Source organism: Centruroides sculpturatus, unplaced genomic scaffold, assembly GCF_000671375.1.
Source record: "Centruroides sculpturatus isolate CEXI.00-Female unplaced genomic scaffold, Cexi_2.0 scaffold1123, whole genome shotgun sequence".
Taxonomy (NCBI): Eukaryota; Metazoa; Arthropoda; class Arachnida; order Scorpiones; family Buthidae; genus Centruroides; species Centruroides sculpturatus.
Window position 1 is genome coordinate 49,912 of NW_019385642.1, and position 13,217 is coordinate 63,128.

The 13,217-nt window shown below is 32.9% G+C and overlaps 2 protein-coding genes across 2 annotated transcripts in view; one reads left to right on the forward strand and one right to left on the reverse strand.

Moving 5' to 3' along the window:
* LOC111640827 (general transcription factor II-I repeat domain-containing protein 2-like) overlaps positions 1-1,105 on the reverse strand; it is a 3,748-nt gene extending 2,643 nt beyond the window's left edge. Inside the window, exon 1 of the mRNA XM_023386892.1 lies at positions 308-1,105. Coding sequence (XP_023242660.1) covers positions 308-626 — 319 coding nt within the window. The 5' untranslated portion in view covers positions 627-1,105. The remainder of the gene's footprint in view (positions 1-307) is intronic.
* LOC111640824 (transcription elongation factor SPT6-like) overlaps positions 1-13,217 on the forward strand; it is a 143,850-nt gene that overhangs the window by 6,398 nt on the left and 124,235 nt on the right. Inside the window, exon 2 of the mRNA XM_023386887.1 lies at positions 6,971-7,142. Coding sequence (XP_023242655.1) covers positions 6,983-7,142 — 160 coding nt within the window. The 5' untranslated portion in view covers positions 6,971-6,982. The remainder of the gene's footprint in view (positions 1-6,970; positions 7,143-13,217) is intronic.

The following is a 13,217-nucleotide window of genomic DNA, read 5'->3' on the forward strand; positions in this document are numbered from 1 at the left end:
GGGATGCACAACCTTTTTTGAAGAAGGGCCAAATTAGGATTAAGTTTATTGACTGGGGGCCGGACCTCCAAGTGATTAATGCGATGTCTGATGCAATTTGTGCGATTCTTTGTTGTATCGTCATGTGGTTAAGACTGATTGTTTGAAAACACTGTCTTCTCAGGACACATCTCACTTGCGATGATAAGACACTTTTTTATCATATCGCCATCTGTGAAAGGTTTCCCATTCTTGGCTATTAAAGCAGATATTTCTAGGCTGGCTTCAACAGCCGCATCCAATTCTCCAGATTGTTTCTTGAACACATTTTGTTGGCTGATTAGTGATCGTCGTAACGATTCGATTTTCCGTTTGCGTTCCGTACCTTGCAGAAGGAAATCCTTGTGTTGGCTTTCATGATGTCGCTTCAGGTTGAATTCTTTTGGCACTGCTATTGTTCCATTGCACAAAAGGCAAATAATGCTGTTGTTCTGTTGCACAAAACAGTACTTGTTAGTCCACACTTCCACTTCTTGAAACTGATGATTCTCGCGATTGACCTTGCGTTTAATGCCCGGCGCCATACTGTTCACTCTGCAAAACAATGTCTCATTGTGCCGAAAATTCTGAGGCCCGCAACAAATCATGTTTGAGATAAGGCAAGCTAGACTACCACGTGCTTTGTTCTGTATCCACTCTGACCAAAGACTAAAGAGGCAGGGACAGAAGACTATTACGCACACGTGGCCAGGCAGGTCTTAATTCGTTCGACCCCTGTCCGGGCGTCTCCACCATTTCTCAGAATTTGTGAGTCAGATCGTCAACATGCCAGGTGCAGGACACTAATCCATCATAAATGTGGTTACCATTCTTACCTAAATTATATTTATGGCCCGTCAGTTTTACCCCCGTGTTCAGAAATGAATCAAAAGTGATTAACACAGTGCAGTGGAAAATCTGAATATTTTAAATATAATTATTAAAATTGCGATATCTCGTTTCAAATTGGCGCTAGAATCAATTTTTTTTTTTTTCTGTCCTAAATATATCACAGTTTACGACTGTTAAATTTCAAATAAAATAAAAATTAAAAATAATAATTTAATTTTAAATTTACGAAAAAAAGAATGTAAAAATAAAAGTAAATAAAAAGTTCCAATTAATTTACTACTTAAATAACCTAAATATATCTGTTTTCTTTCAAACAAAAAAAACCGCAGCTTTCTAGCTACACGGAATCATTTTACAACCCTCTTTGTTGACAAGTTTATGGCTTGACGCGGTTTGTAATAATTATTAAATCCAAAATATTTTAATGCAAATGGCTTCCTTTTAGTCGTAATGACTCTATTCCAACTACAGTATTAATTTTCTTGGTCCAACTTAATAATAATAAATTTGATGTGAAAAATTTTTTTTCTATTCTTTGTCTATGGAGAGATATTGTTGTAAATTATTGGTTTTATAGCTTTTTGTACATTCCTTTTTGAACTCTGGTTAGTTTTTTTCTAGTTTGAATGACATTAGGTTGACGAATAAGCGTCTTTTCAGAAAAGATTGATTCAAATTCGACTATACCAATCAGAATCTAGAATGTAAACAAATGCTAAAAAATCGTTATTTTCATGGTTTTTCAGCGCTATTTTCACTTATTTTTGTTATTTGACGCTATTTAGACGAATAGGCAAGTTTTCCGAAGCATAAAATTGAAGATTTCCCGCCAAAATAGAAACTTCCCGATAACATCGGAAATGACGTTCTAACATCATTTTAAAATATTCCATATCTAAACCAGAAAGTGTTAGATAGAAATAGACTTATTTATAGAACAATCCCCCATTTCTCACCTCAGGGAAAGTCATAAAACAGTTGGTGCTAATGACTTTGTGAAAGGGAAAAAGTTCTACACTTAGAAACTTCGAAAGAAGGGATTTGGCCTGTACCGTCTGCGGGCCGCATAAACATTGATAGGGGGTCGTATGTGGCCCGTGGGCCGCAGGTTGTGCACCCCTGTATTATAGCTAAAAAATTTCAAATGGGACTAAACAAAAAAATGTAAATATTTTATATATTCAGGTTTAGTTCCTTATTTTACTGATGATATATTAAAAACTACACAAATGTCAGAATATAGTTGTTTACTTTGATGAAGCAGTCAAAAAAAAAAACAGCTCAAAATGGTCAAATGGATATTCATATCTGCTTCTGAAATGATTGGAAAGAAAAGATATCATTGAGATAGTTTACCTCATTTTTTTAATCATAGTAAAGCTGATGATTTGTTAATTAAATTTAAGGAGGTATTTTCAAAATTGTGTGTGAAAGAAATATTATGAGTCAATATCAAAACTAAAATCAAAAATAGAAGTTAATTCTAGTGATGCAAAGTTGCTGGTTATTGAATTGTGCAGTTTGCATATAATTCATGGAACATACAAACTAGTAGTATATAAAGTTGCAAATTGAAATGTTAATCAGTTTTGAGAGGCCTTTACTATACATTTAAAAATGATTGCATTTGTTGAGATTATTCTGTAATAATCAAATGCACAAGTTTTCTCATAAAATTTTGTCAGATCCATTGTGTGGAAAATTCTGAATGTGCATATAAAGATTAAGAAATATTTGATAAGGTAAAAAAAAAAATATACTTTTTTACTTATCAAATATTTAGTTATGTTTACTTATAACTGTATATTATATAAAAGTTTAGTAAAAAAAAATATATTTTTTTTACTAAATTTTATTTACATATTATTTACAAATGTGTTAAGGAAGGATTAGATGATTTTTTTATGCCTGCAAAAGAAACTTTTTTTAAAACAATAGCAGTTGAACTTGAACCTTTTTTAAAGAATTTTTAGTTATCTAAATGTGGTTTCATTTCTAATAGCAGTCTTTTTAATCTGTTAAAAAATTTAATGAGACTATGTGAAAAGGAGTGTAATTGAAGCATTTGCTAATTGGAATAAAAGCAAGCCCCTGTTATTCTGCAGGATGTTTGTGATCAAAGACTTACCTTCACAGTGCAGTGTAGTTTGATGGAGCACATTTTTATGTTTTTGAATATTGAAATTTGATTCTTTGACTGGACCACAGTGAACTTTGTGCACTTTACAAAGTTTCCATACCTTCACTAAATGTAACAGTATAGACTGAATTTATGGCCAAGTTTATTATTGGCCTGATCTTTGAGAAAACTCTTTCAACTAGATATGTGATCTACATAGTAACCATAGTGTTATTGGAATGATAAACAGTTAGCATGTAGTTGGATGGTTTTTGTCATTTCTCAAATACAGAAAAAAGGGTATTTGAACATAACAGTTTTTATGCAAGATGGTGCACCTCCCCAACATAAAATGTGATATTTAGCAATTGTAATATAATTTCAAAGAGTATAAAATAATCAGTTGTTTGTTTTCAATGAAATAGTCACTGTATTCACAAGACAAAGTCTTATAACTTTTGATTTTGAGGTTACCTTGAAAACATGGTGTATTAAGTCAATATTCTTTACCTGCCAAATTTGAAAATCAGAATTGTACATTGTGCATAATATCTATACAGATCAGTCATGTTCTGTTTTAGGGAATGCTGTTTGGCAGTATCAGCTTTAGGTCTTGCATAGTGGCCAGTTTATTGGACATTGCACTTGATCATTGACTTCTATTAGCTCTGTCATATCTGATTACTTTTATATATCACATTAATGTATAGAATGAATACAATAAAATTCAATACAGCAAAAATAAACATACATACTTGCTCCACCACAAGATTTTAATAAAATTACTAAAGTTTTCAGCCTCATTTCGAGGCCTTCATCAAATAAAGGCTGGTAAAGGATGCCAGAAATGTTGGTGATTTTATTAAAATTTTGTTCTATAGTAAGTATGAATGGTTTACTTTTGCTGTATTGTCTACTGTTCCAGCTTTTGAATTACCTTGGACAATAAAATTCTTTGATTTGATTTGTATGTTATGGTTTATTTCTCAATCATACATACAGCCAGTTCATTTTGATGTACAGTAGATCCCCCTATAAGACGGTAGATACGTTCCGTTCTTTATGAATCAATTTTGTAGGAATCATAGTTTACGGACTACAGATGTTTAAAAAGTTTTCTTTCATAAAATTAATCGATTCTAGACTAATTCGACTCAACATTTCCAAAATACGTATATTTTTTTGAAAATAATCCGTATAAACTACGTTATAAACAAAAAATTGTAGGATTGCTTACCGAGTGTGTACCGTTCGACTACGCCCGTTGCTAAAGCTTGGTTTCGTCGCGGAACAGCGCATCAAACCGCGGCCGCGATTTCTGATATTATTTTTCTGCGAAAACTTCGTTGACCTTTGGAGACATCCTTAATATAAATAATTTTTATGGCCGTTAAATAAGAAATGTTTCTTTCACAAGAAATGTATAAAATTACAGTACTGGACAGACGATAGGTCGCCTAACTCGCCGTAGCGTGACGCTAGACGGCGAAAAATATATATTTAATTATAATAAAGTTACAATAAATTAAGTTAATATATAATTATATATACAGTACCTAATTTATATATAATTAATATATAATTATATGTACAGTACCTAATTTATATATAATTATATGAACAGACGATACTAAACTCAATTTATCCGCCTAAACGTCCGTAGCGTGGCGCTACGGACGGCGGGAAAGTAGTTCGGCTGCCCGATGACGTTTTACGTATTATAGGAGTTATTTTTACCGTTGTTTACGGATACTGCCACAATTTTTATAGGAATCATAACTATAGGAAACGGTTTTATAGGGGGATCTACTGTAATCTTTTCTTGCTTACAGTTCTAAATTTTTCCTATCATTATTTGACTGAATAGGGATACTTTGATTTGAATCAACCAGTATTTTGGTTTATATTTTGATATAGTTTGAAGATATTTTTTTTCATATTCATTTAATATTTCATTTTCTACAAATTTTCTTCTCTAGCAAATATTTTTGATTTGATTTTATAATTATTAAATAACAGAATGAAACCATCCAAGCTTATAAATTTGACATAGAACACTCAAAAATGCTAGACTGTTGTTATTTTTTCTTTTTCTATCTTATAGACATTCGAATGTTCCTTGTTAGCAAGCTCATATTCACAATGGAAATGTGCATATAATGAAAGAATAATGTATAACATACTTAAGAAAATTCTTGAGTTAATTTTGATTAGCTGGATCTCTCAGAGCAGCAGGCTGTTGGTGAATATCTTCTTGGCCTTCAGGCTAATTTGCTACCATAGTCTGGCACTTGAAATATTCTAACAGTGCTGCAGTAAAAATTTTCAGTTTCTGTTAACTTTAAGCAAAATAACTTAATACTCGATAGATTTGAGTGATTTCTTCTAAAAAGTAAATAAAGAATTACAAAACATATTGAAGGATACTCAAATAGTAACATAATATACATATACAGTGAAAACTGCTTAGGCGACCACCTGTATTCGACGGGCACCTGTCAAAACGGGCAAAAATTTCTGGCACGGAATAGTTTACCCATAGAGTCTTCGTATAAGTTACCTGTATTAAACGACCACCTGTGTAACACGACCGCGGGCATCGATTTTTGGTCCAAAATAACATATAACACCTGTAATAAGTGACCACTTTCGCGAATGTATCTGGTCTAAACTATTGTAAGAACCCATCTTAACAATGTTTTTCCCTCCTAATATAATAAATTAGTCTAAACTCTTGTTCGAACCCATCCCGGGCACTTCTCCCACCCTTGAAATTAGGTGCAGGTGTTAATAAATTAGTCTAGCAACAAAGGAAATTCATTTCAGTTTGTTGGAAAATGTCCGAAAAATGAAAGAAATGAGCTGTCGTTAGAAGATCGTATTAAAGTTATCACAACAGCAATTAGCGGCGAAGTTTAACTGTGGGAAAACAAAATTGATTTTACCCTAGACCTACAGTATTTTCCTTGTGGGTGTAAAATATTGTACACGATACAATTAATCGGCTGATCTCATCGTTTGATAAAATCTATTTTTATTTATTTATTTCGAAGCTCATATACAGTACATGCGCGATAAATAGTTTCTGTATCAACCTATCTTATTTCCACAATATTTTTAGAAAAATAATATCCAAGTAATTTTCGCAGGCAAAATATTCAAAAAACAATAAACGCATTAACACAAAAATCAGTTTTACTTCCTTTTTCGATTCCGCGATTGTAATGAAATCGTACAACGAGAAAAAATAATAAAATCGTTTTATTATTAATTAATAATTTTTCTTATTGTCCTTTTTTAATTAAGAAAATATTAAATATTAAAAAATACAGTATTTTTAAAGTTAAAATAAGATTAAACTAACAAAAACCAAAAGCAAAGTGATGGAGAGATAGGACGCGCTTGTATATCGATGACGTAATACAGGTAACTGAGGAGAGAACGAAAAGAACCGAGTCGAATTAATTAAGTCGGAAAAAAGAAAGTGTGCATTATAATCGAGAAAATGCGAGTATTGTATTCATCTTTAAAATAAAATACAATACCAATATAGCCCTATCGTTGAAAAAATTCGCTTATGTTTGCTCACCTCGAGTTTTGCTTAGTAGAAATGGCTAAAAAGTACGCAAAATATGTACGGAAATATGTTATTACAGGACCACCTGTATTGGACGACCACCTGTCTAAAAGACCACTTTTTGAAGGAACTGTGGGTGGTCGCCATAGACAGGTTTTACTGTATATGTTATGTATATAACAAACTAAATTTATAATCAAATAACATAATTGTTATTTTAGAATATAAATAAAATTATTTAACCTAACCTTTTTATTTTTCTAATGATGTGAGAATGTTTTAATAGTCATTAAATTTATTTTAAAATAAAAAATTACTTTCTAATATTTTTATAATTATAAATATTTTGAATGATTTGCAATAAGTTGAAAAGTTCATTATTAATGATTAATTTTCTGTTTTAGTAAAAATACGTAATGTCAGATTTTATTGATAATGAGGCTGAAGAGTCGTCGGATGAAGAGGCAATATTAAATAAAAAAAGAAAAGTAGAATCGGATGAAGAAGCTGAAGCAGTTGTTCCAACAAGACGTCGGAATGATGACGACGACGAAGAGGATGAAGAGGAGGAAGATGGTAAAGTTAAACTATATAATAATACTTAAATTTACATAAATTATGATGATGATGCAAAATATGATAACACAATATTAGTTTAAATCGATCTCCACTTTTTTGACAATTTACTAACAGAACTATAACAAGATAAATATTAGGATGGAAAGTATTCTATGCCATAGCAGAAATATAAATATTTGACAATGTTACAATTAAATCCCAGCCAAAAAAAAATTACTTAAATTGTAAGCTGACTGAAACAAAAATCTTGTATTTTTGTTTATTACCAAAAAGAAAGAAATAGCCATTATAAATTGTGATGTAAAGAATTTGCCAAATGACAAATCATTATTTTATTAAATTAAAGTTTGTTTAACATAATAAAAAATTTGATATTGTTCAGTTCAGCTAGTGAGTGTTTGAATTCAAAAGCAATGCTTCATGGCAATTATTATTATTATTTCTTTTTTTTTGCATGCACTTTTTTTTTTCAAATTCCATGGAACTATCTTTTGTTATTCAAGGCTGAACTTTTAAACTGTGTTATTTAATGTTTGTTTTTTGTGAACTTAGAATAAATATACCAGTTAATGGCTGGAGATGGTTTTTGTTGTTCTAATTTTTCATTTTATAGTTCACTGCTTGAGCATAACATACACCAGGTATTGTCATAAGTATATTGAGAAACACCTTCAAAATAAGTTATATTTATAGTATTTTACTGGTATTTGCAATTGATTGCTAGTCTCTGCCAACTGTGTAGTGTAAAATTGAAAAATTGTTTCAAAATTGTTCATATTACTGCTAAAATCATGAAGATCTGGTTAAATTGTGTTGTAATAAACGCACGGGTCATTGTCGGTATTAACAAATCCTATCGTAAGAAAAGGAAATCGTAAGAAAATTTGGTCATTCCAATCTTTGGCGGCTTGCTTTAAACCGTACAGACTCTTTTCAAGCTTGCAAACCTTTTCTGTCCCATCAGAGAATCCTTCTGGCTGGTTCATATATATTTCTTCTTTGAGACTGGCGTGTAGGTAAGCTGTCTTAACATCAAAAACTGTTACTTTCATTTTACTGGATGCTGTGTGACTGAGCACGAGTCTGATAGATGCATGTCTGGCTACAGGACTGAAGGAATCTGAATAATCTATGCCCTGCCTTTGCTCGAATCCCCTTACAACAAATCTAGCTTTCATCCTGCCGTCCTGTTTACGACGTAACACCCATCGGCATGTCAGAGGTCTCGCATATTTTGGAGGTTCCACCAGGCTCCAAGTCTTCAATTTGATCAGGCTGTCGTACTCGTGCCGCATAGCCTTATACCATCCTTTGTCCTCCAAAGCCTCCTTAATTGAAATATTCTTGGTTTCTCTTATCATGGCATTGTCGTGAATTAGTCCCATCTCATAATCATTGTATCTGGTTGGTGCTTTTAGTTTTCGGCAATTTCGTAAACTTCGTTGAATCTCCTCTGGCGGTTCTGGTCCTTCATCAGTTTCTTCTGGAGTGATGTGTCATGAATGATTCTGTGAACATTTATCATCTGAATCCTCTACTGTTTCATTTTCAGTTTCGGACTCTTCTATCTTCTCTTCTGTTCCCTTTTCCTTCATGTGGGTCTCGACTTCGGCAGTGCTTCCTTTAGTTTCAGACTTTTCATTGAAAATCACATTGTCAGTGCAGACGACCTCCTCCTCATCTGGCAAGTAGACTCTATAACAGGTTGAATCGAGATCATATCCGACGAAGATTCCTTTCACAGACTTTCTCTCCATCTTTCTCCTTTTATGATCTTCAATCAATATATAACACTCACAGCTGAAACTTTTCAATTTTGAGATGTTTACCATACGTCCAAACCAAAGTTCGGCAGGACTTTTATCATCTATAGAACTCTCTCCTGTTTGATTAATGGTGTAGTTAATAGCTTCAGCCCAAAGATTTTCACTTAAGTTCGTGGCATGTAAAACAGATTGAGCTAACTCCACTATGGTGTGCATCTCCCTCTCTATTCGTCCATTTTACTGCAGTGTATACGTGTTTGTCCTAGTATGTAAAACTCCAAGCTCCTCCAGTAACTCCCTGGTAGTCAAATTTTTGATTTCTGTCCTGTTGTCAGACCTTAGACTTTTCACTTTTCTTCCAAATTGCTTTTCAACTAGTTTCATGTATTTACCCAATGCTGCAGGGGCTTCATCCTTGGTTCGTAAAAAATAAACAGTCCTAAAATGAGAAAAGTCGTCCTTGAATAAGAGAAAATATCTTGCCTTTCCCAGAGATAAGGTGTCCATTTCACCTAAGTCAACATGTATAAGATCCAATACTTCCTTCGCTACCTTGTTATTTCTTGGGTGAGAGATATGATGTTGTTTGCCATAGACACAGCCAATACAAACGTTGTTGTCCCAGTCATCAATATATCTTATATTATTTCTGTCCAAAATACTCTTGCAGTACTTCACATTCTGATGTGCCAGCCTTTCATGCCAGACTTTGATTGAGTTGGCTATCATGCACATTCCTGTGTCCTCTCTGCGGAACATCATTTGATATAATTCTTCATGTCATTGTGCTACTGCTATTTGCTCCTTTCTATCGGCCGTTTTGATAATTGATGTGTTTGCATTGGCAGTCTGAATAAAACCCTCCTTTATCCAACATTTGGGTAACCGAAAATAGATTGAATGATATATTAGGAACATATAAAACATCTTTCAAGGTTGCTGGATACCATTCCCTTCCATTAAAAACCTTGAGTTCGATGTCACCTACTACGATCCCATTGATTTCTGTGTTGTTCCCAAGTATCACCTTTGTATACTCCTCCAGCGCTTTGTAGTTTGTCAGCCATTCTTTCCTGAAGGTCATGTGCTGTGTGGCAGCACTATCTTGATACCAAATATCCTGTTGATTTCGTCTTGAGTTCCTGTCATTTATTTTTGTTGATGTCAATCCTACAGTGACAAGAGCTTGTCATTGTCCTTTGATCTTATCTCCTTTGATTCTTCTGACTTCTCATTTATACACTCCCTTGTGAAATGGCCCTTTTGATTGCAGTTGTTACAATTATAAGTTTTCCTGCAATACTCCAAATATTTCTGACACAACTTATTTTTGCAATATTTCTTTACGTGTCCCTTTTGTCCGCATTTGAAACATTCGACTCTTGAACTTTTCTGCTGACTTTTGTCCTTGTTACCTTGCGTTTTCTGCGTTGAAATGAGAGCATTCTGTGCGATTGATTCCTTCTTGTCATCTTCCTTCAATCTGTCTTCTTTCAGTCGAAGTCGTTCAATTAAGGTGTCAATGTTCTTGTTCATTGAATTAGCGTTATCCCATGACGTCCTCAAGTGGTATAGTTTCGATGGCAGTATTCCGAGCATTCTTGTCATAATCCAGCTTTTTTTAATTGTTTCTCCTTCAGCTTTTAAGTCTTCTGCATATTGTTGAACTGATAAGCAATTCTCCACTACAGATTTGCTTGAATCATACTTATAATTAAAAAAATTTCTCTGTAACCCTTCAATTGTGAGATCGGACCTTTTACCATACAAGGTTTCTAATTTGTGTATCATACTATATGCAGAAGTGCAATTTGCAATTTTCTTTGTGATATTACTGCTCACATTTAAACCTATAGAAGCTTGAGCATCTAAATCCTTTTTAATCCATGCTGTGACATCTGCCGCATTATTTGCATCTTCAGGTTTAAGAATAATTCTGTTCACAATGTCATACAAATTCTTCGATCTCAATGTAAGATTTAGTTTAAACTTCCATGAAACATAATTAATATTTCCCTGTGCATCTTCTGACAAAGTTTTCATTTGAGATTTTATGATATCCATATTGACAGACTAACAAGGAGAGCCTACGGCTTTGGGGTAACAGATTTTGATGATCTTTGGTGTAGAGGTAGTACACGATGTGAGTGTACTACCTGTAAAATACTAAAGTGCAATACTCAAATATAATCGAGAAAATCGAACTTAAAGTTTTGTTAGCACTTTATATATAAATTATACGTATTTCTATTCGAGCGTCCTGTGGCAGAGTGGTAACGAGTCTGATTCATAAGCTTGAGTTCTCGGGTTCGATTCTCGCGTATAATTTTTTTTTTAATTCATAAATACTTATAATGTATTTATTTATTTACTCATTCATTTATTTCTTATTATTTATTTATTTTAATTTAATTTCTACTATTCCAAGTCTAATATTTTTATACTTTTGTTGACAATAACGGCGCATTCTTGACACCTATGTGTCAACTTTCCCATCTAATTGTTATCACTAACGGTGACCGATCTAATTCTCACTAGGAGCGTTTTTTCTATCGGAGTTCTTTTTCACTCACTCTTTAACAGTTCGTTTCTAAATTTCGACACGAATAGACGTATTTGTGTAGTAAAACTTATTTTGAAAAATTATTTTATAATCGAAAAATGTCGTCAAGAGAAGCAAGTTCTTCACGTTGTGACGAAAAAACTGTTGATGATACCTTTTAAAAAAGCAGCATTTATTTGTTGTTCTTGGTGTAGACAGAATTTTTGTTTTGAATGTTTTTATCATAAGTATCATTCACGATCATGTACATCTGACAATGATATGTAATTATATAATATTGCTTCAATAAATTATATTCGTTTTTCTTGGTTATATTTGAGTTTTGCACTTTACAAGTTAGTATTTTACATCACTGTATAAAGAGTTATCATCAACAGTTTTTTCGTCACAACGTGAAGAACTTGCTTCTCTTGACGACATTTTTTGATTATAAAATAATTTTTCAAAATAAGTTTTACTACACAAATACGTCTATTCGTGTCGAAATTTAGAAACGAACTGTTAAAGAGTGAGTGAAAAAGAACTCCGATAGAAAAAACGCTCCTAGTGAGAATTAGATCGGTCACCGTTAGTGATAACAATTAGATGGGAAAGTTGACACATAGGTGTCAAGAATGCGCCGTTATTGTCAACAAAAGTATAAAAATATTAGACTTGGAATAGTAGAAATTAAATTAAAATAAATAAATAATAAGAAATAAATGAATGAGTAAATAAATAAATACATTATAAGTATTTATGAATTAAAAAAAAAATTATACGCGAGAATCGAACCCGAGAACTCAAGCTTACGAATCAGACTCGTTACCACTCTGCCACAGGACGCTCGAATAGAAATACGTATAATTTATATATAAAGTGCTAACAAAACTTTAAGTTCGATTTTCTCGATTATATTTGAGTATTGCACTTTAGTATTTTACAGGTAGTACACTCACATCGTGTACTACCTCTACACCAAAGATCATCAAAATCTGTTACCCCAAAGCCGTAGGCTCTCCTTGTAAATAATTTACTGATTTAATTAGTTTTGTATCTTATCTAAATACACTTACGGTGACGACGGGTAGCAATTCACGATCATTTACGAACACTGACAAAGTTGACTGACGATTGAAGCTTGTCAAAGATGGTGATTGCAGACGATGAACGAAGGTATGGCTGACATGTGTCTCGACACAACTTGCTGTTCTCAATTTATGCCTTTTCCTTTCTCTTAGACAAATTCAACTGTCAAGATTCATTCACAGGTCCTGGGCCCATAACGTGTTGTATTATCGAGTAATATTCGAAAAGTTACGCTGTAATATCATTAAGGAGGAGTGTTAAGATTAATCATATTTGTTATTATTAGTTGCACTTAAGTCAAGCGCCACCTGTGGTTTTTTGTGTAGAAATCCAAGTCGGATGTGCACAGGTCAATAAAAACGTTTGTTCTCATTGATTAATCCCGCCATTTTTTCTTGATTTGTTCACGGTTACACGATAATACAACAAATTGTTTTTTCATTTGGCTGATTTCATAACTCCAAAAGTCTCTTCAGTTAGAAATGACCAAGCATTTTATTAACTTATGCTGCAGAGATGTCCATATGATGCTTCCAGAAGTGACTTTTGCAATACAAAAAGCTCCAATCAGATATTTCTGCAAAATCTGATTTAATTTGAGGAATTAGCAATGATTTAAGCTCTAATTTTCTATCTTCTAGGTGGATTGACTGTTTAAACTAATAAATGTTTTGT